At 52.0% G+C, this 24,858-nt stretch overlaps 4 protein-coding genes across 6 annotated transcripts; 1 reads left to right on the top strand and 3 right to left on the bottom strand.

Annotated features, from left to right (window-relative positions):
- The first annotated feature begins 3,266 nt into the window (after nt 1-3,266).
- Nucleotides 3,267-7,060, top strand: RPS19BP1 (ribosomal protein S19 binding protein 1). Its single transcript, XM_006105659.3, has 4 exons — nt 3,267-3,394; nt 3,552-3,686; nt 6,212-6,309; nt 6,519-7,060. Exons 1-4 carry the CDS (start codon nt 3,343-3,345, stop codon nt 6,645-6,647), a joined length of 414 nt encoding a protein of 137 aa, XP_006105721.1. The 5' UTR covers nt 3,267-3,342; the 3' UTR covers nt 6,648-7,060.
- A 1,672-nt stretch (nt 7,061-8,732) lies between these two features.
- Nucleotides 8,733-10,858, bottom strand: ATF4 (activating transcription factor 4). Its single transcript, XM_006109971.3, has 3 exons — nt 10,663-10,858; nt 9,723-10,040; nt 8,733-9,630 (listed from the first exon to the last, which is right to left on the bottom strand). The coding sequence occupies exons 2-3, from the start codon at nt 9,946-9,948 to the stop codon at nt 8,813-8,815; spliced, it is 1,044 nt and encodes a 347-aa protein (XP_006110033.2). The 5' UTR covers nt 9,949-10,040; nt 10,663-10,858; the 3' UTR covers nt 8,733-8,812.
- A 4,352-nt stretch (nt 10,859-15,210) lies between these two features.
- Nucleotides 15,211-23,829, bottom strand: MIEF1 (mitochondrial elongation factor 1). 3 transcript variants are annotated; one of them, XM_023746619.1, is made up of 5 exons: nt 23,696-23,829; nt 19,734-19,884; nt 18,683-18,860; nt 18,230-18,492; nt 15,211-17,408 (listed from the first exon to the last, which is right to left on the bottom strand). In XM_023746619.1, exons 2-5 carry the CDS (start codon nt 19,875-19,877, stop codon nt 16,602-16,604), a joined length of 1,392 nt encoding a protein of 463 aa, XP_023602387.1. In that variant the 5' UTR covers nt 19,878-19,884; nt 23,696-23,829; the 3' UTR covers nt 15,211-16,601. The 3 variants fall into 3 exon arrangements, with proteins under 3 accessions (XP_023602387.1, XP_023602389.1, XP_023602388.1); XM_023746621.1 differs by lacking the exon at nt 19,734-19,884 and having other exon boundaries at nt 23,696-23,820; XM_023746620.1 differs by lacking the exons at nt 19,734-19,884; nt 23,696-23,829 and adding an exon at nt 18,955-19,714.
- On the bottom strand, nt 18,847-24,822 carry LOC111823818 (MIEF1 upstream open reading frame protein). The gene is made up of 3 exons (XM_023746622.1): nt 24,646-24,822; nt 23,478-23,832; nt 18,847-18,980 (listed from the first exon to the last, which is right to left on the bottom strand). Exons 1-2 carry the CDS (start codon nt 24,708-24,710, stop codon nt 23,592-23,594), a joined length of 306 nt encoding a protein of 101 aa, XP_023602390.1. The 5' UTR covers nt 24,711-24,822; the 3' UTR covers nt 18,847-18,980; nt 23,478-23,591.
- Nucleotides 24,823-24,858: the final 36 nt, after the last annotated feature.

Raw genomic sequence — 24,858 nt, 5'->3', positions numbered from 1 at the left:
GCCATTTCTGTTTGCTCCGCCCAGGTGATTCCCTAAGACCCTGCCTCATCCAATTTACAACCCTACCCAAGCTGCATGCAGCAGCTTTTGCATATGAATGGCTCAGGCTAAATCTTTGCTCAGGCTAAAATCTCTCAAATGAGCTGCAGCTGGATCAGGGAGCCCAAAACCTATCAATAAAAGGCCCAAGACCTGGTGCCAGCACCAGCCTGCCTTGCTCATAGTTCAGCCTCATCTGGGCACTTCCAAACTCGATACAAAGAGGAGGAATCTGCAGTTCTCTCTATAGCTCCTGCTGTGTGGCCCCAGGCAGTGGCTGACTTTGTACCTCTCTGGAGACCCAAGAGCCAGTGTACCCAGTGGTCAGTGTCAGACCATACCAGATTATAACTCTACACAGCCATAAGCGACACACTCAAGGGGCAGACTCAGTGAGCACCAAAGCCCCACTAAAGCAAGCCCTGCTCCATAGGGGTGTTCCCTGCACAGCAGCTCTCCCACTATAGTTTCAGCTGGTTCTCACAGCCAATTGGCCTGGAGGTCAATTCCTCCCAGTGACACCAACAGCAATCAAGTCTGACCTACAACAAGTCTGTGCTCACAGCCCACAAAGGCATGCACCTAGAGCTCCAAGCTCAGGTGACTGGGGAGGCTGAGCCACTGGACCCTGTAGAACACTCTACCAACTCAAGGAGACATAGCAGCTCTACCCAATACATAGAAACAAACACAGGGAAGCAGTCAAAATGCGGATACAAAGAAACATGTCACAAATGAAAGAAATGGAAGAAAGCAAAAAACACCCAACCAGAAGAGCAAAAAGAAAAAATAATCCAAAAATATGAAGATAGTGTAAGGAGCCTCTGGGACAACTTCAAGCGTACCAACATTTGCATGATGGGGGTGCCAGAAGAAGAGAGAGAGCAAGATATTGAAAACCTATTTGAAGAAATAATGACAGAAAACTTCCCCTACCTGGTGAAAGAAATAGACTTACCAGTCCAGGAAGCGCAGAGAACCCCAAAGAAAAGGAATCCAAAGAGGACCACACCAAGACACATCATAATCAAAATGCCAAGGGCTAAAGACAAAGAGAGAATCTTAAAAGCAGCAAGAGACAAGCAGTTAGTTACCTACAAGGGAGTACCCATATGACTGTCAGCTGATTTCTCAACAGAAACTATGCCGGTCAGAAGGGGGTGGCAAGAAATATTTAAAGTGATGGATAGCAAGGACCTACAACCAAGATTACTCTACCCAGCAAAGCTGTCATTTAGAATTAAAGGTCAGATAAAGATCTTCACAGACAAGAAAAAGCTAAAGGAGTTCATCACCACCAAACCAGTATTATATGAAATGTTGAAGGGTATTCTTAAGAAGAGGAAGAAGAAAAAGAAAAAGATAAAAATATGAACAACAAAATGGCAACAAATACATACCTATCAACAATTGAATCTAAAAATCAAAATAAACGAATGAGAAGTCTAATGAACAGAATAAACTGAATAAAATAGAATCAGAGGCATGGAAATGGAACAGACTGATGATTCTCTGAGAGAAAGGGAGTGGGGGGCGGGAAGAGAGTAAACAAAGATTTTACATGCATTACCTATGGACACAGACAATAGGGTGGCAAAGGCCTGGGATGGGGCAAGAACTGGGTGAAGGGGGCCTATGGGGGGAGGGGAAAGAGGGACATCTGTAACAATCTCAACAATAAAGATTTTTTTTAAAAAAAAACAATAAAGATTTATTTTAAAAAAAAAAACTAGAGGCCTGATGCATGAAATTTGTGCAAGGGGCTCAGCCCTCACAGCTGCGGTGGCTTGCCTCGGCCTTCGTAGCCCCGGTTTCATCTGGAAGGTTGTTTGGCTGTCTGGTTTAATTAGCATATTACACTTTTATTATTATAGAAGTCACTGGGCTAGACACACACACACACACCCATGCACATGCACGCACTTAGGGAAAACTCATGGAGTCTGAAGCCAATTAGACCACCCTCCTGTTTTGGCTCCTCTGGGGCCACTCCTGTCCGGGGGATGTAACCTCACCACGGGGTCCTCCTGCCTGGGACCCTCCCCTTTCACAAACTCCTCTTCTCCTCTGGAGGTCTGTGACCCTCAGGCTTGGCAGGCCCCACCCAGTGCACAAAAGCTCAGGCCAGGCTGTCTTGATTCCCAGCTCTGATACCACCTGTGACCTTGGCTTCTGTTTCCTCATCTGTAAAATGGGGAAAACAGTTGCTCCTAGTTCCCAATCATGGGGAAGGCGGGGAGTGAGTTAACAAATGTAAAATTAAACAGCCTCTTGACATAGTTCTGTCACCATTAACGTCTGTTTAGGTGCTTCTCTCCTTCCTAGCATCGCTGATGGCCGTTAGACAGTGAGGTCATGCAGGAAGGACCCGCTGGGTCATCTCCATGTCCCACACTCAGTGTCAGGCATACAAAAGGCCCTCAGAACACGTTTGCTCAGTGAACTCAGAGGGTCCTCCTCCCGCCTTTCATTTACTGAGTGCTTCTGCATGCCGGGTAGCACTGGACTAGGAGCTGCAATGCAGTAGTGAAGACAGGTTCCCTTCCACTGCAAGAAGAGTCATTTCTAGGCCAGAAGTTCTCAAATTTTTTGGCCTAACAACCTCTTTACACTCTTTTAAAAGTTTCAGGATCCCAAAGAGCTTTTGTGTATGTTAATATCTATTGCTATTTGCCATAGAAGAAACTAAAACTGAGAAAACTTTTAAATATTTATCAATTCATTGAAAATAACAACAAACTCATTGCATGTTAACATAAATAACATATTTTTATGAAAATATGTTTTTTTCAAAACAAAACTGTGAAAACAATATTGTTTTGCATTTTTGCATATGTCTTTAATGTTGGCTTAATGGAAGACAGCTGAATTCTCATGCCGCACTCAATCTGTGCGATATGTTGCTTTGGTTGAAGTACATAAAAAAATCCAACTCAACATTCTCCTTTTTTGTAAAAATTGAGAATACTAACACTGCGCTCGCCCCCGCCCTCTCAGAGTTTGGATCAACTCGGTTAGGCTAGCTGTAAACGGTTTCCGGAAGGGGCGTGGCCTGGCGCCCAAACGCGTAGTTGGCTGGGATTGGACAGCAAATGCGTCTGTCTGCGCGTTGTCCCCGCCTCCGACCCCGCCCCTGTTCCCTCTCATTGGTAAACTGGCTAACCCTGGCGCATGCGTCCTAAAGAAGGTGAGCACTTCCGCCCGCTCACCCCGAAACCTGTTCCCACTCGGGTTTCCGCTGGGACAGCTAGGGCGGCCCGGACGGAAGTAGCGTGGGGCGTGTGGGCGGGGCCCGGTGCAGCCATGTCCGCGGCCTTGCTGCGGAGAGGCCTGGAGCTGCTGGGGGCGCCCGAGGGTGAGGAGAACCTGCCCGGACTTCCCGCGCGGGCCTCGGGCGGCTGGGGCTGAGGGCGGGAGCCCGGAGGGTGCGGAACGGCTCTGCCCGGCCTTATCCCCGGGGGGTGGGAACCCTGCGCGCCCTCCGACCCGCGTCCGTTCCTCTTTCCCTGCAGCCCCCCAGGCCGCGCCGGGCCCGGCCACGCCGAGCGGGGCTCCGGGGAAGCGGGCCGCGAAGGCGAAGGCGAAGGCGACCCAGGCCGGGAAGCTGCGGAACTCGGCGAAAGGAAAAGTGCCCAAGTCGGCGCTGGGTAAGGTCGGGAAGGGGCCGGGCCGGGCCAGGCCCTGGAGGAAGGGGACCTGAGGCTGGGCGGAGATGCGGGTCAGGCGTTCGTTCCGAAGGCACCTCCATGAGCCACGCGCGGAGCGGAGTCCTGGGGGGACGGAGGAGTGAAACGCAAGGCCCAGGGCGCTTGGTCCACAGCCCCGGGTGGGGGGAGGCAGCAAAGAGTTTCAAAGCCAACTCGGTGTGAGGAGGGCTTTGAAGATGGTGCCCCGAGAGGGACGGCGAATAAAAGACTAAGCCAGACCTCCGAGGGAGCGGCGCGGGGAAGAGTCTTCTAGAGAGAACGGCACAGGCAGGGACAGAAGGAAGTGTGCTGCCTTTGGAAATCGGGAAGAAAGAAGCCTGGAGAAGGCGACCTGTCGTGAACGGGGGTCGGAGGTGGCGCATGTCACGGTGACCGGTGGGCGTGCGGGGGCTGAACCCCGTGCGGCGTTCACTCCGGTAACCCTCGCTGCAGCCTGTGCGGTGGGTGCAGGGGGTGCGGGTGGCAGCCCTGCGCTTACCTCCCCGTTGGGCGCTGTGGCCTGGCAGTGGAGAGGGTGCAGAGAGGAGAGACCTGTGCAGGGGGAGCTGTGCTGGGGGAGCGCTGATGGGCTTCAGTGGTGAACTGGAGGGAGAGGGAGACACCGGAAGGGAGCCCAGTCTCTTCTAGGTGGGTGGTTCTCAACCTTGGCCGCACATTAGAATCACCTGGGAATCTTTTTAAAATCCTGATTTCCGAGCCTCATCCGGAAATTCTGTTTCTTTGTTATGGGGTGGGGCCACAACATTAGGAACAAAGAAGCAGAATTTCCTGAGGATGAGGCTCGGAAATCAGGATTTTAAAAAGATTCCCAGGTGATTCTAATGTGCAGCCAGGGTTGAGAACCACTGTCCTAGAGCATCGTGGGGGGATGGGGTGCCACTTAAGGAGATAGAGACTTGGGGACCGGCAGGATGGTGGGAGGGAGGATATGTGCCAGGACTTGGGGAGCTCCTCGAGTCCCTGAACCTGGGCCTGGTGCATAAAAGGTTTCAAGTGTTTGTTCAAAGGACGATGAAATCCAGGGAGGGAACAGCCCGAGCAAAAGTGTGGAGGCAGAAAAGGGAGGCCCATTTGAGCAGCAGTGATGTTGGTGTGAAGGGCAGAGGGCACAGGTGGCCCCAGCCAGCCCAGACCTCGTCCCATAATCGGTACATCATTGACGGGCGAGGGGACTCTCAAGCCTCAATGGCCGATCTGAAAAGCACCTCTGTGGCTGCCGCTCCTGGGAACTACGTACATCTCTGCCTGAAAGACTGTGAAAGCCTCCTAAATGGTCTCTCACCTTCCACTCCCCCCTCCGCAAAACAGCCAAAGTGATCCTACAAAATCGTGTCAGACCTTTCTCTCCTCTGCCCCACACCTTCCTGTGAAGGCCGAGTTCTCAGGGTGCCTAATGAGGCCCACCTGGCCCGCCCCTTCTGCTGCTCTCTCCTCCCCTTCCAGCCATTTCTCACACCTCTGCTTCAGGGCGTTCGCACTGGCTGTTTCTCTATCTAGATTCTAGAATGATCTTCCCCCACATACTACACTCTCCCTTGAGTCTTTGCTCAAACATCATTTCATTGAGGCTTTTTCAGACCCTCGGGTTTAGAACTGCATCCTTTTCCTGGCTGGGTAGCTCAGCTGGTTAGAGCATCGTCCCAATATGCCCAGGTTGCAGGTTCAGTCCCCAGTCGGTGTGCATGCATAAGGCAGCCAATTGATGTTTCTCTCTCCCTCCTGTCATCTCTCTAAAAACATCTTCATGTGAGGGTTAAAAAGAAAAAAGTTAGCCTTTGGCCGGTGTGGCTCAGTGATTAAAGCATCAGCCCATGGACTGAAGGGTCACCGGTTCGATTCCCAGTCAAGGGCACATACCTGGGTTGCAGGTTCGATCCCCGGCCCCCACTGGGGGTGAGTGAGAAAGGCAACCAATTGATGTGTGTCTCTCACATCAGTGTTTCTCTCTCCCTCCTCTCTTCCATCCCCTCCCTCCCTCTCTCCCTCTCTCCCTTTCTCTCAAGTCAATCAATAAAAAAAGAATGCAACCCTCCGTCCCTGATTCCTGTTTACTATTCTGTTTTTCTTCATAAAATGTATCACCTTCTAAAATACTGTTTACCACCTCTTCCCACTGGCATGTACGCTCCATGAGGGCAGGAGGCTTTGCCTGTCGGTGTCCTGCTGTGTGCTCTGCACCTAGAACAGTGCCTGGCACACAGTTAAGCACTTGGGACATACTTGTTGCATAAGTCACTTGAGCATCTGGGAGCCAAGAGGTCTTTCAGCAGGATCTGTGTGGAGAGTGGATTTGACAGAAAAGAGCCCAGGCCATTACAGTAATTGAGGGAAAGGACAACAAGGCCTTTGGCAAGGCTGGGGCGAGGGGGTGGGGGTGGGTAATGGGGAGATATCAAGAGGGGACCTAGAAGGCTTCCAGGGAGTGCATCTGAAATTATGCCGCCCTGCTTACCACCCATCCACAGCTGAGTTCCAGAAGCGAGAGCGTCGAGGCTACCTTGGGGAGAACCTGAGGTTCATGACCGGTGCCAGAAGCACCGTGCCGGAGTCCGTCACCCAGCAGGTGTGTCGGGGGTTATGAGAAGGAAGCTGTGGGGAGAGAGCTGAGGATGTTCCTGGGGACCCCTGGGGGTCTCAGCCCTAGCATAGGGTGGAGTTTGGGCCACCCCCCACGTTCCTGTATTGCTGTGCGGTGGGGCGTCTCCCCCTGAAGGGCTGAGAGCGTACCAGGTCGTACAGCTCCCTCATGTCCTGACTCCTGCACATCCCCAGATTCTGCGCCAGAATCGGGGCCGCAAGGCCTGTGACCGGCCTGTGGCCAAGAAGAAGAAGAAGGCTGAAGGCACTGTGTTCACGGAGGAGGACTTCCAGAAGTTCCAGCAGGAATACTTCGGCAGCTAGGCTCCTGGAGGGCCCAGTGGGAGAGGCTTGGGCCCAGCTTCCTCCTCTGACCTCACAGCCATTGCTGGGCCTGGCACTCTGCCATGCACAGAGGGGGCCAGGCTGACCCGAGGAAGCCCTGGAGCTGAAGCCAGGGGCAGGCTGGCATGGAGCTGGTGAGCTGGACGCCTGCGGGAGCATTTAAACTCGGACGGAGGGGAAACCCGCAGGCTTGGGAAGAGCTACCTACCTGCCAAAAAGGAACATTTCTGACTGTATTGTTTGCTTTGGCCCAAGTAGGACCTCTTGGCTGTTTGCTGTAGAGGCCAGTTACTGGCCCTCAGGGGCCACACCTCGAGGAGGAAGAGGAGGGCTGCTGGGTATGCTTCCAGGTTCTAATAAATATGGGCTCCAGCTGGGTGTGTGCTGCTGGTCTGACTCGAGGTGTCTCATCTCCTGTGGCACCAAAGAGCCTTCCCTCCCTTCCCCACCTCCCAGTGTGGTTCTTAGAGCTCCAGAGCAGAAGTCCTCCAGTCCAGCCCCAGTGCAGGCTGCCACCCAGAGAGAGTTCACCCAGCATCTGCTGGCATAGCCCAGAGGGGCCCTCCTCCCCTGGGTGGCGCCCACAGCTGCCAGCAGCTTTGGTCCAGGGATGCGACTCCAGGGTCTGGGGAGAGGGAGTGCTGCCAGCCTGTCGCCCAAGTCCTGTGCCTGTGTGTGTGTCAGCAGTATTGGGGGACTGGTGGGGTGATTCAGGAGGCGACTTCAAGCAACAGGATTTCACACTCAGGTCTGTGCCTGAGCACAAAGGTAGGGGGGGCTGGACCCCTTGCAGCCGGCAGTGTTGGGCACAGGATGTGCCGACCAGCATTGTCTTCAGTGTGGAGAGGGCAAGTCCTGGAAGCCAGGGGCCCCTTGGGTTGGGGGCCTGCTGGAGAGGAGGGCCCTGGGCACCTTCAGGCAGCTCTCCTACCTCTTCCCCCTCCCCCAACGGGCTTCAGAGGTCATGGCATTGTCTGAGGCTTCTGAAGGGTCCCGTGGCTGGAGTGACAGTCAACCTCCCTGCATGGGTTCTAATGTGCCTTGGAGCTCTGTTCCTGGTTGTTAACCAGCTTTCCATCCTGAGCGTGGGCCACAGAACGGCCGGCGTAGAGCTGGACCCGGTCCTGTCTGCAGATGCCTCCTGAGCGGTAGGAAGCAGGCCATCCAGGTCAAGGCTGCAGGAGGGTGCGGACTCCAAACAGGAAGTGGCCCACCTTCCTCAGAGCAGCTGGTATCCTGCCTCATTCTCCACCCGCTTCCTCCAGCTGAGTCTTAATGACCCTGGTGGGAGAGCTACACACCGGATATCCTTAGATTCATCTTTTAGGCTTAGGCTAGTTGCAGTCCATTAGTCCCTTTGAATGTGGGTGTGAATTCAGGACAGCACTTCCTGAACAGCCCCAAAGAACAGCAAGAACTCCTTTTAGCCCAGATTAAATTTCCTCTATCTCCCCATGCTTGAGTGGCCACAATTCTGGCCAATGACCCGTTCCCAGGTGATTAAGTACCTTATGTCACCCCAACTTTACTGGGCATGGAACTGATCCCCCACCCCCAGTGACCTAGAGGGAATAGACCATATACCTATGGATTGGGGGGGGGGGGGTCGGTCAAGTTGTAGCTTCCTGGTGAAGCTGCCCAAATGACAGGCCTAGATCCTTCCCTTTGCTTACAAGGGCATCAGAACCCAAGAGCTTAGAAGTAGAAACTATTCATCAGCACACCCAGCTCAAGGACTGACTGTGGAACCTTATCTGGCTGCTGAATGACAGATGTTGGCAAAGGCCCGACTGGGAGAACAGGTGGAGCCTGGGCTGTTCCTGCTACCAGTTCCCTCCAGTTAAAACTCCCTAGAGCCTTGCCCCTAACCAAGGGATGGCCCTCGGATTCCCAGCTCTGGCCCAGAGTCCGATGGAGTCACCAGTGATCCTGACCATAGCACATCTCACTCTGGGCTCAACCTTACATGTTTTAAAACATGTTGAAACCTTCTGGTTAAGAATCTAGTCCTAAGACAGCTGGCTGGGTTATTTGAGGAAAGAAAACATACAGCAGTCTGCACAGTACTTTCACTACAAAATAATTTATTATGATACACATCTCCAGCACAAGCCTCCTATGTACAAGCACACCGACTACCCTAACTAGGGGGCCCTTTTCTTTCCCCTGGCCTTGCGGACTTCCTCTATCAGATCTTTCAGGTACTGGATCTCCTTGGCCAAGGAATCGGCCTTCTCTTTCAGAGCCTCGTTTTTCTTTTCTAGCTCTTTACACTCACCGGTGAGGGCCTCCTGCTCTGCTCTCTTCTTCTGGCGGTACCTAGTAGCTGCTGTCTTGTTCTGCTCCATTTTTTTCAGCCTTTTATCTAGTTTCTCACCCTTTACTTTTGCAGCTACCACCTTCTCTACGGGAGGGTCATAGGGTTTGGGGCCAGCAGACCCACAGGGGGGAGCTGAAGACAGCAGATTCCTGTTTGGGGAGGCCCTGGAGGTGGAGGGACTATTCTGGGGAGAGCCCAGATAGGACTCAGGGCTCATACAGATGCCACTGTCATTGTCTGAGGTGACATCCTCCTCCTTTATGGGAATATAAGTAGTGGAGTCTGATTTTCTCTCTCCTTCAGAGATGTCAACTTCACTTCCCAGCTCTAAACTAAAGGAATGATCCGGAGTGCAGGACAGGGCCTCCGGGGAAAGGGGAAGAGGTTGCAGGAAGGTGAAGGGGGCAACCTGGTCAGTTTTTAGCAAACTTTCTGGAAGATGGCCAATTGGGTTCATGGTATGGGGGGGCTCCTTATTAATCTCCTGGTCTAGGGGGTCGAAGAGGTCACAGGGGTCATCCAACGTGGCCAAAAGCTCATCAGGCATGGTGTCCAGGTCACCTAAACTTAACAGGGCATCGAAGTCAAACTCCTTGAGATCCATTTTCTCCACCATCCAATCTGTCCCCGAGAAGGCATCCTCTGCAAAAGATTTTAAAAGAAATCAATTCAGCCAGATGCACAAAGCAACCAACTACGACCAGAACTCAGTGGCAAGTCAACGATGCACTCACCCTTGCCGTTGTCTGAGGCACTGACCAACCCATCCACAGCCAGCCATTCGGAGGAGCCCGCCTTAGCCTTGTCGCTGGAGAACCCATGGGGTTTCAAGTTCTTGGCCACCTCCAGGTAGTCGTCTAAGAGATCTAAGCTTTCTTCAGCCCCCAAACCCGACTGGTTGAAGGGGGACATCAAGCCCCCCACCAACACCTCGCTGCTCAAGAAGCTCATCTCGGTCATGCTGTGGGGCTTTGCTGAAATCGAGGAATGTGTTTAATTCGAATGTGTCTTTGTCGGTTACAGCAATGCTGCTGCTGAATGCCGTGAAAAGCCTGCATAGGAACGAGAAAAAAGTCCCATTAGCGATGGGGGGGGGGGGCCGGAGAAGCTCGTCTTTTCACCCTGAGGCAGGAAGGCCAACCCCGACTTGGCCGTAGGGAACTGGAAACACGTGGCGCCAGAGCCATTGTGCGCCTCTCCCTGCTCCGTCCGGGTCAGGCGGCTCCTTGGACGCCCTTGGCGCTGGGCCGCTCCCCCAGCGGCCGCAGGAGGTAGACGCTGCTTCCTCCCGTCCAAACGCGGCCGCGCCGCCGCCTCCCCCGCCCCCGTGACTCACGCCGCCCCCGTGACTCACGCCGCCGGCCGCCGCCCAGCCCGCCGCCATCTTGCTGCTGCCACGTTTTCGCCCGGCGGGCTGGGGGTGGGAGAGGCGAAGCACTGGGGGCTTTTCCTCGCACCGGGGGCTTTTCCCTCGGGCCCAGGGCCAGGCCGCGCTCCCCCAGCTTGGGCGCCGGCGTCTCGGGGCAGGCACACTGGGGCCACGCGTCCCCAGCGCTCGTAAAACCGCTTCCCCCTCCGCGACGCCGCCGGCCTGCGGCCGCACGCAGGCAGACAGATCGCAGGTCCTCGGCGACCCAGGGGCGCCCGGACACAGCAGCCCGTCCCCCTACTTACGCCATGGCTTAAGCCGCTGGGAGGTGCCGCTGCAGAGCCTGGTGCTGCTGCTGCCGCTGCAAAGGCCAATGCTGCCGCTGGCACTGCTGCCTCTAGTGCGCCATGTCGGCCGGGAGCTGTGGGAGCGGAGGAGGAAGGGACACGCTCAGAAGTCTACATCTGCAGGCGGGAGAGGAAATGGCCGAAATAGCCGGCCCGCGGGTCTTTTATAACTTTTTCCTTTATGAGCCGCATCACAAAGGAATCCTTCCGCGCCGTCACGTGACCTTCGCCTCCCGCCCACTAATTTTCATCTTTTGACACACTACCTCTTCCAACCAACGACTTTTTTTGGCCAGGGCGTAACTCTAAAGAGAAAATGTGCTATTTTAAAGGCCTCGAGAAACAAAAGACTCACTGCTTTACAAGGCTCCTAAGATCAAAGAGTCACTGGGAGCGCGGAGGGATCCACCAGACACGCCCGCTTCCGGTGTTAGCTGAAGGCCGGGGAGAAGTCATTTCCAAGAAAGGTTTTTATTGTGAAGCCCGAAGCCTTCTCATCGCGAGAGATGCCGGCGGAGAGCGCGCATCGAGCTGATTGGCCAGCCGTGGTGAGTCATATATAACTCGAGTTTTTATTGGCTCAGGGTCCAAGGTGGGTGGGCTGTGCAGTGAGGTGGCCTCTGGTGCGCGAGGGAAGGGGCGGGGGCCGGAGGGTTTCCCGCGTGCGGGTCTGGGGTCTGTCGTCCGCCCGCCCTTGGCGGTGCCCCGGCTTTGCAGCGGCTCCCTCCGCCAGGCCTGTAGCCGGCCACCACCCCTCTCACCCACCGAGCCCCAAATAGTGACGGCAGCCCCAGGCCCTGCGGTCGCTAAGCTGCCTGCTCTTAGTGCAGCTCTAACTAGGGGCCAGATTGCGGCTGGAAGATGAAACTGGGCAAAAGGAAATGTCATTTCGGTGCGATTTCACCACACGGGAGCCCTTCGGTAGCGGAAAGGGGAGCCTGAGGACCGCAGGCGGAAGATCGCCTGACCCCTGCCCACCTACCCCAAAGGCCTGCTCTGCGCCGGGAAGATGCAGAATCCTATGGCCCAACCAGTTCTGTTTTTATATATCCATTCTGCCAAAACATGTCTGCTTGTCCATTAAAACACGCAGGCCATCACAGCAGAACTTGTTTGGTTGGGTACGCTGTTTCTCTAAACGAGGAGGGAATTTACTCACCTACCTCCCAGGCGTCCGCTTCCGAGCAAGTCCTCATGGCCTGTGAGGAGCGGAACCCACGCCCTCGGGGCAGGGCCATCCTCTCTCCCTCCGCAGTCAGGCCCTGGAGGGACGGAAACCTGGAGTTTGTGCCGCCATGCATTTCAGCGGGCCTTACAAATAGTCCTGAGGGCTGTGCTGTGAAAACATCGGGAACCACTGTCCTAAACCACGAGCCATTAAGTGACTTCATCTAGCTCAGTGGCCTTACCATGGTAAACAGGCCTAATGGGGGCGGTGTTCTGCCCGGTCACATGCTCCCAGCGAGGGAGCTATGGCATAGGAGTTAGAAGACAGGTCTCAGGGGCAAACCCAAAAGAATCCTGGCTCTTTCATGTTCAGCCAGGATGTGTTGGTTAAGTGACTTGTTCTTGCTGGGGCTGTTTCTCATCTGTAAAATGGGCTAATGAGTAGTATCATTATCCTTAGAGTGAAGTGAAATCATGTGTGGAAAGCACTGAGCAAAGTGCCTGGTACCTGGTAGGTGCCCAATTGATGATCAGAACTGAGGTCTTCTGACCCAGACCTCCCCATACGAACCTCCCCATCCCCATTACATCATCCTGCTTTCTCAGAGGACGCCTGTCATTTACTGAGAGGAAACCAACAACTATAAACAACTGGTATATGCAAAGCACACTGGATCCTGGTATGTGTGGTTTTTCTTTCCCCTTGAGGAGTCCCAAGAATTGCAATACACAGAAGTCATCCAGCCGTTCAGTGCAAAGGCAGTAAGAGTCCCTGAGCCACTACACGTCTTCCAAAGGCACAACTAAGGACCCACAGCGCCTGTCCTCCTTTTGTTTTATCAAGAGACTTGTCAGTGCTCCTGAGGGCTGACCACGCAGCTGGTTGAAAATTAAAGCAAGTAACACTGCCCCAGCTTTGACACTGCAGAGGTCACGGAGGAAAGACTTCAGTGGCAGCTCGTCCCATCAGTGCTATTGTGGGGACCCAGATCAAGCACGTCAACGCTCGAGCTGATAGGAAGAACCAGCAGCACTCCTGTGGGAAAACGGTTCATGCCACACACAAGTCAAAGCTGCTGGAAAGGAGACCTCTATTTTCTTCCTCCCATGCTGTGAAGCACATCATGTTTCCAGCTTTATCTCCTCCCTCAGGGAGAAAAAGGATAGCAGTTCTGTGTCTCAAGGCTAGGCTGCTTCCCTCTGTAGCTATCCAAGACAGGACAGAAAGATTGGTGACTGACTCCAAATCCCAGCCAAACATACCAACTGCTGCTGAAGGGCAGGCAAGTGACCGGAAGGCCAACTGTGGACTTGGCATTGGACCAAGAATTTAAAGACTACAAGGTGATCAAAATGAAAAGGTGAACAACACAGTGTATAAAATTAACCGCAGAACCCACATCTCTGGTACTTTGGCCACTTAGAATCAGTAGTGTCCAAAAAGGCTACAGCCTCACTGCGCTAGTCCTAGGTGTCTTTGGCCTTGAGCTTCAGCAGCAAGGGCAGAGTTCTAACAAATCCCAGGTCATGGTCTCAAGAAAGATGTACCACAGCAGACAACTCTGAACACACTCGGGGACCCCTACTTACAGAAATCCTTGGGGACTCTCCTGGGCCTTGGGATCCTGAGGCTGATTCCTCATCAAAACCATTTATGTTCTCAACTTTAGTGGAGTACAAGGGAGCAAACTCAGCTGATCTGGAGCGTCAACCAGTGGACCATCAGGGGCTGAGACCCAGGAAGAAAGACTGTAGGCCTCAACACAGCTTTTCCAAACGAGCGTTGATTATTTATTTGAAAAAAAGTCACAAGTGTATAAAAAATACTATTGTCCTGAACTCATTTTTAAAAAGGGGCAACAGGGAAAATCAAAATACACTTTGGAACTGATTAGAATTTCAAGACCATGTGTGTATTTTGTAAGCATTAGGCTATGTGGTTTGCTTATCCTAGATGGTGTAAGAAAATTTCCAAATGGAGACATAGGACCAGGTGCTATTGCTTCAGGAAAGGGGAGTTATGAGTAGAAAGGCAGAATGGTGGGAAAGGCACCACATCTTTCCCCAAAAATTAAAGGGGGAGACGGGGAAGCAGAATGTTGCCCTCTTCTACCCGAGAATCTCAAAGTACTTGTCTGTCTTCCATGTTTTATGATGAGGTTTGCCCAGTTGGTCAGCAAAACCACCAGGACCAGGACAGGGAATTCCCACAGCTTCTAGTTCTGAGAACGTCTAAGAGGTTCTTGCTTATGAAATGGCAAAGTTATGGTGTTTTGGTTTTGTGAAACACAGTTGAGAGAGATGCTCTTTAAGAGAGGAGATAAACTCAAATCACAATTACACGTGGCTTTAATAATTGGAGACTTGATCTTTAAAATGGTTTCTTTTTTTAGCTCTCCTTTCGATGTTTTATGTGGAATTTGGTTGGAGAAACCACCTTGGGAAAATTGTAGGGGATTTTTTTTTTTTTTTGTCTAGTCTTTCAATGCAAAGGCAGTAAGAATCCCTGCCTTTATATTTGTTTTTAAATATATTTTTTATTGATTTCAGAGAGGAAGAGAGAGAGACAAAAACATCAATGATCAGAATCATTGATGGGCTGCCTCCTGCATGCCCCAAACTGGGGATTGAGCCCACAATCCAGGCATATGCCCTGACCGGGAACTGAACTGTGACCTCCTGGTTCATGGATCAACGCTCAACCACTGAGCCACATCAACCAGGCAAATTGTACGTTTTATAATACATTGGGAAAACCAAATCCTTATCTCAGTGAGTAATAACCCATGTTTTGGCAACACTTTCTCACTTTCTCAGCCCACCCCTCTCCTGGATGCCATACCCACTACCTCTGCACTCACCAGGGAGCACTCAGGCACATAGATTTTTAAAACTCCATTTCGAGTCTGAACAGCCAGGCTGGGGAATCCCTCTCAGGGTTCTGAGCGTTATGTTCTTCCTTCTCTCCCAATGCCTTCATACAAATGACACAACTGGACCACTTAAAGGAACCCTTGCACACACATAGAAGGCAGGAAGTTCTCCAAGGTTAACCCTCGTTCTCAACCCCTCGTCCATGACAAAAAGGGAACAGGAATCTCGCCCTAAATCCAGAGGACAGCTGAGGTTTCATTGCTATTTATAGAGCCATTTCATGTCACTGTCACTGGGAAGGAATGAGACAGCTGCAGCGCTTCACCAGAATCTCACGGCTGGAGAGGTAGTATGCACAGAGAAAACAGCAACACTTGATGGGAGAACAAATACTGGACAGGTGACCAGAAACAGAATTATCAGGCTTTTGCCACAAACAGGAAAAAAATACACAAAACAAGAAGATGCACTGGCATTGTGTATTAAACACTCCTCCCCACCCTCAGGATACTTTTTACATTGCAATAAATAGTGCAATTGTAGCAGCGGGAAACAAGGAGAGTAGGAAGTCCCCACCTCCTTCATGTGTTTTATCCGTGTGCACTCTTCCTAGGTAGCACCAATCTCCCCAGGTGCTGGGTGAGAGAGAGACAGAACTGGGGTGGGGTGGGGGATTGGGGAGAGGTCTGAGCATGTTTGGGTGCCCTTTGGCCTCTGGAGGTGCCTGGAGAGTTCCGCAAACAGCCCTCTCACATTACTGTGGCGGACGGGTAGGACTGTTCTTGCTCTAAGACAACATCCTAGAAAGGCAGGCCTGATGGGGGAGAAACATGGTCACTGAGCCACAACTGAGGACTGGGTCTTCCAGCTGACATCCTGCTGCCTGTCCACCTCCCTTCAACCTCTAGGGCTAAGGCTGTGTTCTTGAAGGCCTCATCCTAAAGGACAAGGAGGCAAGGAAGGGGTGAACGAACGCGCTCATGCAGAGGTGCTGCCCTTGCAGCCCCCTCCCTCCTCGTCTTCCTCTGACTCCTGCACACAGGTGGTGTGGTCTGGACCAGCCACATGAGCTGGAGACATCAAGTACACAGATCCTCTCCCAGGCCACCTCCGGTTCCCCCACTCTGCACGCTCACTGGTGGCCACTAAAAAACACACTCTCCAAATAACATTGCATCAGTTTATCTTGAGCCCCCACTCTGTGTGGGTCAATGACTGTGTTCCCATGAGAGACCTCTCAGCACTAGGGCTAGGAGTTGGTCAGGAGGTTGGGGGAATGGGCTGCTTTTCCAGGAACCTGAATCCAAGGTCACTGTACCCCCAGAAACCCTAAATACTGTCTGAGCGCTCTGCAGAGGTCAGCTTGGAAACATGCAATAAGGTGAGTGATATTCAACTAAAGGCAACATCTTGATTAGGCAGGTGTGCTCCAGGGAAAGGAACAAAACAAGGCATGAACAATAGGAAAAGGTAGAGAAGACACGGAAGAGAAGCAGGCCAAAGGGCAAGGCGGGACAGACAGGAGCAGAAAACCTGGGCCACATGCAAAACACCAAGTGTTTTCAACAGCTCAGGCCAGCGCTCCACCTGGTCAATTCATTCCAGCAAAACTAGCCTGGAGCTAGGGGTAAAGGAGGAGGAGGGAGCACAGTGTTTGGTAACAAAAATAGAAAGGGTTGGGTTTGAGAAAATAGGAGATTTAAAAGATGTCATTCTAATCAGCATGAAGTGACCAGGGCGATGGACAGCAGGACAGGAGGCACCTAGGGACCCTGTGAGGCACCATCTCTAGAGCCGTGATTCTAACAGAGAATCCAGGGCCTGACTGCCCAGCACCCCTTTGGCCCTCACCTGCCCTACGTCTGCAGCAGCACCTCTGGCTCAGACAATGAGCAATAGAGAGTGTATCCCAATTCGTCTATTTCTTCAGGGGTGAGCTCAGCAAATAAGTTCACCTTGGGGTTTAGGGCGCTGGGCAGGACTCCGGCCTCTAGGTACCTGATGAGTCCCCTCAAGGCCTGCAGGAACCGATCGGCCAGCATATCTGGAGACCAGTCAGCCTCCTCCTGGGCCAAGTGGAGGATGACATTCGTGAGCTGGCTGGCAGTGAGGTGGCCCAGAGCTGGAGTGGACTTGCATATGGCCTTGAGGATCTTGAGGCACAGAGATCGGCAGCCCGAGTCGGCCTGGTCCAAAGCCCACAGGCGCGCCGTCTCAGCAGGACGCAGGCTCAGCCGCCACAGGTTGTCATACTGGGCTAGCCGGTGTGGTCTGGCCACCAAGACAGTGTCACCGAGAGTCACTGATGGCAAGAAGTCAATGACAAGATGTTTGTCACGCTCATATTGCACTTCCAGAGTCAAGGCCTCTGGGGGGGGTGCCGGGCGGATCACATAGTCCAAGAGAGACCCTATGGCCGGCCAATTGATGGAGCCAGCCACTACCTTCTCAAATGTGTCTGCCACTGTCTTTGGGGAGAGGTAGCCCCCTACTACACAGCGGTCCCAGTAACTACTACCACGAGGAAAGTACTCTGGGTTCTCACGGCGAACCAGGAAGAAGCCAGGGACATTCATGATGGTGTCCTCGCCAGGAATACACGACCACAGGTTCTGCTCCAGAACAAGGGGCACAATGAGTTGGATGTGGTCGGCTGTCACCACCTGGTGAGAAGAATGAAAAAGGTTTTGAGGGATGTAATCTGCTCAAGAAGCCAGCTTCCTCAAACACAGGTCCCTCCATCTTGTGTTCCCCCAGCAATAAAGGAAACTAAGAATTCTTTCCTGTCCACCTTTCAGTTCAGATATAGACATAGTGAGGATTTAAACCCAGGTCTGCAGACACCAGCTTGTGCTCACGCCACGTGCCACATTGTCTTGGGGCATGAACGTATGCGGGACATCCCCCACGCCTAAAGACCCAAAAAGAGAAAACTGGAAAGGAGAGGCAGGAACCGGAGGGAGGAAGGAGGAGGCCTCTTATGGTTTCCTAGAAGTTGTGACTAAAAAACAAAAGGTTTTTAAAGACCAAGATAAATTTTTTTTAAAAAATGAGATCTTGCCAAAACCGGTTTGGCTCATTGGATAGAGAGTCGGCCTGCGGACTGAAAGGTCCCAGGTTCGATTCCGGTCAAGGGCATGTACCTGGGTTGTGGGCACATCCCCAGTAGGAGATGTGCAGGAGGCAGCTGGTCGATGTTTCTCTCTCATCGATGTTTCTAACTCTCTATCTCTCTCTCCCTTCCTCTCTGTAAAAAATCAATAAAATATATTTTTTTTAAAAAATGAGATCTATATCTGAAAAAAACACACTAACAAGACCCAAGATAATGCTCCCCAGATGCTCCCTGTGTGCAGAGTTCAGAAGCAGTCAGACTTCAGTCTTCCTGGCAAGCCTAGGTCACTCATCTTTTGTACCAACAGCACGACTGAGCAGCATGTGGGTCAGTACCCAGCCCGACCCTGTGTGAGCACCGCCTTGTTACCTGCAGGTCATCATAGAGGCTGCCACTCAGGTACATGTCCCGAAGTGGCATGTCAGGCAACTTGGCCCGCAGGAAGCCTCGGAGCTCAGCACATATGTCCACGGCAGCTTGCTTGGCCCGAGCCTGCTCACCAGCAGGGATGGCAGCCCGGTTCCGGTAGTAAGAAAGAAGTTTCTCCTGCAGGGACATGCGGAGCCGTGACTTCTTCAAGTCTACCTGGCCCTTCCTGGCCAGTGGCTTGGGCTGGGGTGGGCAGAATGTATCTGCCAAGGCAAGAGAGAGAAGCATGTCAGCTCTTCCCAGGCTGCCTCGATCCCAGAAAGAAGGGCTTGGCACAACAGGCAAGTGCTAGCACGGTGCCTGGCACGCATGTGCTCATGGAATGTTTGCTACATGCAGGAGTAGCACTGAGAGCCCACCGGTAAGTCCCAGAAGGGGCAGAGGCTTTCTCACCTGTGTCAAAGGCCGAGGAGTCTGTGGGAAGGGTCTGCAGGGACCGGCTCAGGCCTGTCTTCATGTCCTTGTTCAGCAGTCGGGGGGAGCCCATCCAGGCTGGTTCTTCCCAGCTCCTTTTCCCCGAATGGCCCAGGCGGGTGGGGCTGGTAGGGGCACTGATTGCCCTATCGTACATCTGAAACAGCAAGAGGCCCCGTCCACACATGTTCCTTCCTCCTGCTTCCCTCCTTCCCAGCAGCTTTGGTGAGCTCTAGACTCATTTTCAATACCTTCGTGTTATTCTGGATTATAGTTTCTCCATGTAGAAAATAGAAAAGTTCAGGAAACATGAAATGATATAAATAAGAAACAGATTTATCCATAATGTCACAACCCAGAGATAAATGTTAATAATTTAGTATATTTCTTTCTGGAAAAATAGATTTAGGTAATTAGGATCCTGCTCTATATATACTTTTGAAACCCGATTTTTTTCACTTATGATTTTTATCATTTACTCATACCAGTAAAAATGAACCGGTGTTCAACATTATGGTACATTTTCTAACTATACCACACTGTACCTTATGAATGTAATGGTGAACACTGATTAATTCATTTAACAAATACTCATTGAGTGTCTATGACGTGCTGTCCTAGGTAAAGACTAGAGCACTAACCAGAGAGACCCAGTCCAGTAGAGGGACACAGGCAAAACATAAACAAGTTAAATACAAAGTATGCAGAAAGATTATCGTTAAAATAAGCAAGAAAATGGAAACAATGCGTGGTGGGGGTTGCTATTTTAAATAAGGTAGTCAAGGAAGAATATTTGGGGTACTTGTAACTTTTTACCCGCTGGGATAAACATCTTTATTTGTCTCTCCAACGACTTCTTTGGGGTAGAGACCGAGCAGCAGTCTTAACTGAACTCTCCTAAGGTCTCATCTAATAACCAGTGACCCAGTTCGACTCCATGAGCAGCGTCAAGGCCTGTTCCAGACCAGCTCTGCTCTGCAGAGGCAGCCGCCCCCCTCTCCCAGCCCTGGCTCAGGCTGCAGGCACTTACCCGCTTAACCGCCAGCGTAGCGATGCCCAGCATGGCCGCTCCGCCCACCCCCAGCACCAGCCGGGCATTGGAGAGCACAAAATCAATGGCGGTGCCGATGCCATTGTCATCCTTCTTGCCTTTGCGCTCGCCAGCGCCTGCCATTGCTCACCTGTGGATGAAGGCAGAACAGAGCCATCACCACCTGGGGCCTCAAACACTGTCAAGTCCAAAAATATTTCCCCCTAGTAGAGTTCACACCTTGGTGGCCTTTTTCTCCACCTTTCACAATCAACAGAAGCTTCACTTAGGGACAAATGAGACCACTTGGCCAAATGAAATAGATTCCCACTTAAACGCACAGAGCAAGCAAGGCCAAGGAGAGAGCTGCCTTTGTATTTACAGGTGGAGGCAGGCAAGAATCCAAGCATCCTCTCTCCGGGACCATTGAGACAGAGATGGGACATATCACTCAGTTGAGGCAGCGGAATCCAATCAGAACACCATAGACATTGCACGGTTCCCACACATAATAACCACCGTTTTGTTGTTTTAAACAAGAGAACCTTTGCTAATATATTTGTAGTAGGGAGCACCACTGGATGTAGGCACTCTAAAAAGGGTGGGGACCGTCTGGCCCGTGGGCCATGTTGGCCTTGCCAAGGCGTTAGGAGTGAGTTAATTAAATGTCTGGCGCGAGCTAATTTTTAGGTTGATAATGTTGTATGGCCCACGAAGGGTGCTATAAATATCCAAATGGCCCTTCGCAGGGAAAGGCTCCCACCCTGCCCTGAGTGATCCCGGGATGAGACGCAGCAGACCAGAAGGGCATGTCCCATCCGAGCAGAAGCCAGAAGGAACCCCCTCCTCTCCCGCCCGGGCCATTTAGTCCTTGGCCGTCTGATGTGATGACTGGTGAGAGCAGGCGGGGAGGTGGCAGAATAGAAAAAAGCCTGGGTTTTCGAGTCAGAAATCCTGAGATGGAGTCCTTGCGTTGAACCCTGAATTATTTAACCCCTCAGCTATGAAAAGGGGAGAATGATGCCTGCAGGGTCTAAATCATAGGACTATAGTGAGGGAAAAATCTACTAAAACACTGTGTAAACACTCTATAAACTGTAAAGTACTCCAAAAATTTGGGTTTATCATTAAGTCTTTTAAGATGTGCACCCACAGGACAAGGGGTCAACTTCCAGAAGGCACTCAGATTGCTCTCTGAGCTACATCTGACTTCTGAGACAGACTCATGCTGTCCTGGGCTTGAGGTTAAAACTGTGAAGTTGAGCAGGCCGTTCCTACTCTAGTGCGATATGCTCCCCACCCAAGGGCCTGGTGACCTGGAAGAGGAGAGAGCATCCATGAACTCTAACAGGGAGATAGAAGGTCTTATTTTAAGTTAACTTGTTCCAGCTGCAAGTGCTTATCCGCTCGTCCTCCACTCAGGTTCCTGCACTAGTGGGAGCCTCCTAGGAACGGGACTCAGAGGCAAGGAGCGGGGCTGCTCCTCGGTGCTGTCAGAGAGGAGCACTGGTGCTTTAATGGGTAGAGAGTCTCAGTTTTGCAAGATGAAGTTCTGGAGATGTTACACCACAAGGTGAATATTCTTTTTTTGTTGTTGTTGCCATTTTTAAAATATAACATTGCTTAGATGGTTTGATACAGAATAGCTTTTCTTCCATTTTGAACTGGAAGTACTACACAACTGAATACAAAGAGGAACAAAAAGTACCAAAACCAAATTTGTGATTTTGTTCATGTGGCATAAACAATGTGAATGTTCTTAACGCTACTGAACTGTACACCAAAAAATGGTTGTGACCTGGTGGGCAGGGCAGGGGGTGGAGAATCTGAGCACGGCCACCATTTCAGGGAAGAGAAATACTCCTCACCCCAGCAATCCCGTGAGGTTAGTCATAGTATTATTTCCAATTTTCAGATGAAGAAACTGAGACAAAGGTGAAGTAACTGGCCCAGGGTCACCAGGTGAGTAAGATGTGCCGAGATTTGAACTAGACGTGCTCTGGGGAGTGGCTCACAGGGGTCTCGGGTAGCTTGCTCACATTTCCTCTCTGTTAACCACCAGACCACAAGCTTCTGGGGGCACTTGGCTCATTCACTGCTACTGCCCAGCGCCAGTGTCTGACACATAGTATTTGTTGCACAAATGAGCTATGAACTCTGGCTTTTTTTTTTCAAAGAGGGGGTGGTGGCGACCTGTAACCCAACTCAGTCAAAACAGATTAGGAGCCCAAAGACTAGCAGCTCACTGTGTGGTTCCAGACCTGCCGCCTTCCTGTGCAGCAGCCCCTATGGGCCCCACGCTGCCAAAGGCCGGCCTGCCAATCAACCCAGTGGCTGAGGAGAACCGAAAGCCATTACATAAGGCTCCTCCCTGCTTTTCCTGTCAAAGCTGAACACAGTACCTCCCACCCAGCTGGCAAGCCTTTCACCTCAGTTATCCTTCATTCTTCTTTCTCCTCCTGCTTCCGCCAGCTGGTCACCAAGCCCCACTGCTGTACAAGTTGCATGTATGTGCGGCCAGCCCACCGCCTCGGTCCCTCAATCTCGGCTGGCCATATTCGCTGCCTTTAGTATCTCCACCAACTTATTCTCCGGCCGCCACTGCCACACTCCCTCTCCCATGACATTCGCTGCTTTCAAAGCTGTGATGGTCCCCCTACTATCAGATGTCCCAATCTCCTCAACCGGGGATTCAGTGTCCTTCCGGACCTGGCCCAGCCTCCACTCCAGCCACCTGCCTTACAGGTGCACCATTCTAGCCATGCCAGACTCGAGTTTCCAGGACAAAGTGCAGCTGCACCTCCACATTTGCTTCTTGCCATCTACTCAGCAACCTAGTTCTCATTTGAAGCAGACCTCAAATGTCCTTTCCTACAGCTCCCCGCGACTCCCCTACTACCCCGACCCAAGGCAGCTATGTGCTTGCTTATCCTTGTCTCTAAGCTCTGTGCCCAACCCTCTACACCAGAGCTGCTCATGCCAGAATTACTTCCTGCTGATCTCGTTAGACCAAGCCCTTGATGGACAGGATCATTCACCTCTATCCCAGCGCCTACCCGAAAGCCAGCACCATAGAAGGCCCTCGGGAAGCTGCTGAATTAACTATGATCGTTAGGTTATATTTAGTGGGACTTCTTAGTAACAGTGGAATCAGGAGCAAACAGCACTAACACCACTTGCCAAGTAACCCTAAGTGCTGGGGGTGCACTCTCACATTTAATTCTCATACTATTATGCCCATTTTACAAATGAGGAAATGGAGGCCTCGAACAGCTTAGTGATTTGCCCTAAATCCTACAACCGTTAGCAGCAGTGCCGGGCTGTGAGCCCTGACACCGTCCCCCGATATCTGCACACTCTGCTTGCTTTACTTTACAGACGCTGTCACAGGACAGAGCTACATTTTGGGGGATGTGATCAGACCTGCAAGATAACTGAATGTCCTGAATAATGAGCCAGCCTGAATTAAACTCTAATAGCTTTAACCAATGTCTTTTCTAACATTTTCATAGGTAAACTGTTCTACTTGAACTAAAATGTGATAACAATCCTATTCTGAGAGGGCTTGAAACTCAGGGCCTATTTTTTCTCAGTAAGGGAACACACCTCTGTTAATATGTCTGTAGTTTCTCCACTGATTTCTAATGATTAAAGGACTATGGTCCCTGAAAGAAAAGGGTCTCCCTCTCCCGGTCCCCTGCACCAGAAAAAAAACAAAACCTGCAGAAACAAGGGTCTACCTACCTGCAGCTGCTACTGCATCTGTGAGGTGGGGGGAGGGGGGGAGCAGGAGGGTCCACAGAAGGCACCTTTGCCCTCCTTCCCTTGAATTAGGACGGCAGAGGAAAGGAGAGGATCCTAAATAATGCCCCCCAGTCTGCGCTGGAGGAAGACCAGGCCCTTCTCCAGCTGCCTCTCCCGGGCCTCGGGATCCTCTAGCTTCTGATTTTTCCGGAACTCACGGCGGATGGAGGCAAGATAGAAGTCCCGGTCCGTGTAGCGAAGCTCTCGGCCCTGGCGCAGCAGAGCCCGGTAGAGACTCAACACCGCCTCTCGGCTCCACGGGGCCATGGGGGACTGGCAGGTGCTGGGCGTCAAGCTACAAGCAGGAGGGAAAAACAGAAGCGTAGAATCAGAATGAGTAACAGAAGGGCCTATAGAGACGACCTAAAAGTCAAAGAGTTCTTAATGCAGGTCTCAGACACGCCCAAGGCCACACTACAATTTAGGGACCGGGTTAGGCCTAGACCCCAGCCTCTCAGCCGCCTTCTGGGAAAGTCCAGTTGATGCCGAAGGGCCAGAGCTTGGAAGCTGAGCTGCCTGGGCTTGAATCCTCGCTCCGCCACTTACACATGGCTTTGGGCAAAGCACTTCACCCCTCTAAGCATCAGCCTCTCACTTGTAAAGTGGAAATGCTAGTATGTTAACAGCAGCTGCTACAGAGTTGAGAACTGTGTGAGATAAAACATGTAAAGCCTCTGTAATCGAAGATCACCATAGGGGTGGTCTAGACTGCCGGAAGGACTCTCAGACACATGAATCCTGGCATCACCACTGATGAGCTCATCACCTCGGGCAAGTTCCTTAACCCTCTGCCTTACCTCAGTTTCCCACCCGTCAAATGAGGATTAAAACGGTAGGTATTCTGCTCGTACGGCTGGTACGAGGATGAAGTGAGTTAATGGATGGAAACATGTTTGGAACAGCACTTGGCACGTACCAAGACTCCATCTATGCGGACAGCGGTGACTAGTGCCCCGAGCCTGGTGTGTAAGTGCCCAATGAACGGATCTAGTTCCACACAAACTGCCCCCATCCTCTTTCGGGAACAGTGTTCGCCTCTGTAAAGTGCTTTGTCATCCGTTATCCTATTTAAGCTAAGGAACCTATGGGGTGGTCGGGGATCACTCACTGTTCACTGTGGATCACACGTGCTCTAAGCAGGTCCCCCATCCCACTGTCACAGGCCCAGGCCATCGTTCTCCCCACGTGACGGCGGGGTGCCTGCACCCTGACCCCGATCCTGGCCCCGGAGGGCAGCTCCCTCTGGCCGGGGCCCCACCGTGTGTGCGGCACCTCGAGGCGCTCAAACTTCCTCGCGCTCAGCGCCTGCCACACACCAGGA

The sequence above is a fragment of the Myotis lucifugus genome, unplaced genomic scaffold (assembly GCF_000147115.1).
Source record: "Myotis lucifugus unplaced genomic scaffold, Myoluc2.0 scaffold_709, whole genome shotgun sequence".
NCBI lineage: Eukaryota > Metazoa > Chordata > Mammalia > Chiroptera > Vespertilionidae > Myotis > Myotis lucifugus.
Note: the sequence above shows the minus strand (reverse complement) of the source record. Positions and strands in the feature narration are given on the sequence as shown.

Bases quoted from the DNA above. Each gene is read 5' to 3' on its own strand.
- RPS19BP1 (XM_006105659.3), top strand. From the start codon at position 3,343: ATGTCCGCGGCCTTGCTGCGGAGAGGCCTGGAGCTGCTGGGGGCGCCC. The intron at 3,395-3,551 runs GTGAGGAGAACC...CTTTCCCTGCAG, and splicing joins GCTGCTGGGGGCGCCCGAGG to CCCCCCAGGCCGCGCCGGGC. The intron at 3,687-6,211 runs GTAAGGTCGGGA...ACCCATCCACAG, and splicing joins AGTGCCCAAGTCGGCGCTGG to CTGAGTTCCAGAAGCGAGAG.
- ATF4 (XM_006109971.3), bottom strand. From the start codon at position 9,948: ATGACCGAGATGAGCTTCTTGAGCAGCGAGGTGTTGGTGGGGGGCTTG. The intron at 9,631-9,722 runs GTGAGTGCATCG...AATCTTTTGCAG, and splicing joins TGCCTCAGACAACGGCAAGG to AGGATGCCTTCTCGGGGACA.
- MIEF1 (XM_023746619.1), bottom strand. From the start codon at position 19,877: ATGGCAGGCGCTGGCGAGCGCAAAGGCAAGAAGGATGACAATGGCATC. The intron at 18,493-18,682 runs GTGAGAAAGCCT...TTGCCTTGGCAG, and splicing joins CTCCTCGGCCTTTGACACAG to ATACATTCTGCCCACCCCAG. The intron at 17,409-18,229 runs GTAACAAGGCGG...TCTTCTCACCAG, and splicing joins GCCTCTATGATGACCTGCAG to GTGGTGACAGCCGACCACAT.
- LOC111823818 (XM_023746622.1), bottom strand. From the start codon at position 24,710: ATGGCCTGGGCCTGTGACAGTGGGATGGGGGACCTGCTTAGAGCACGT. The intron at 23,833-24,645 runs GTGAGTGATCCC...TCCTGCTTGTAG, and splicing joins CGTGTGATCCACAGTGAACA to CTTGACGCCCAGCACCTGCC.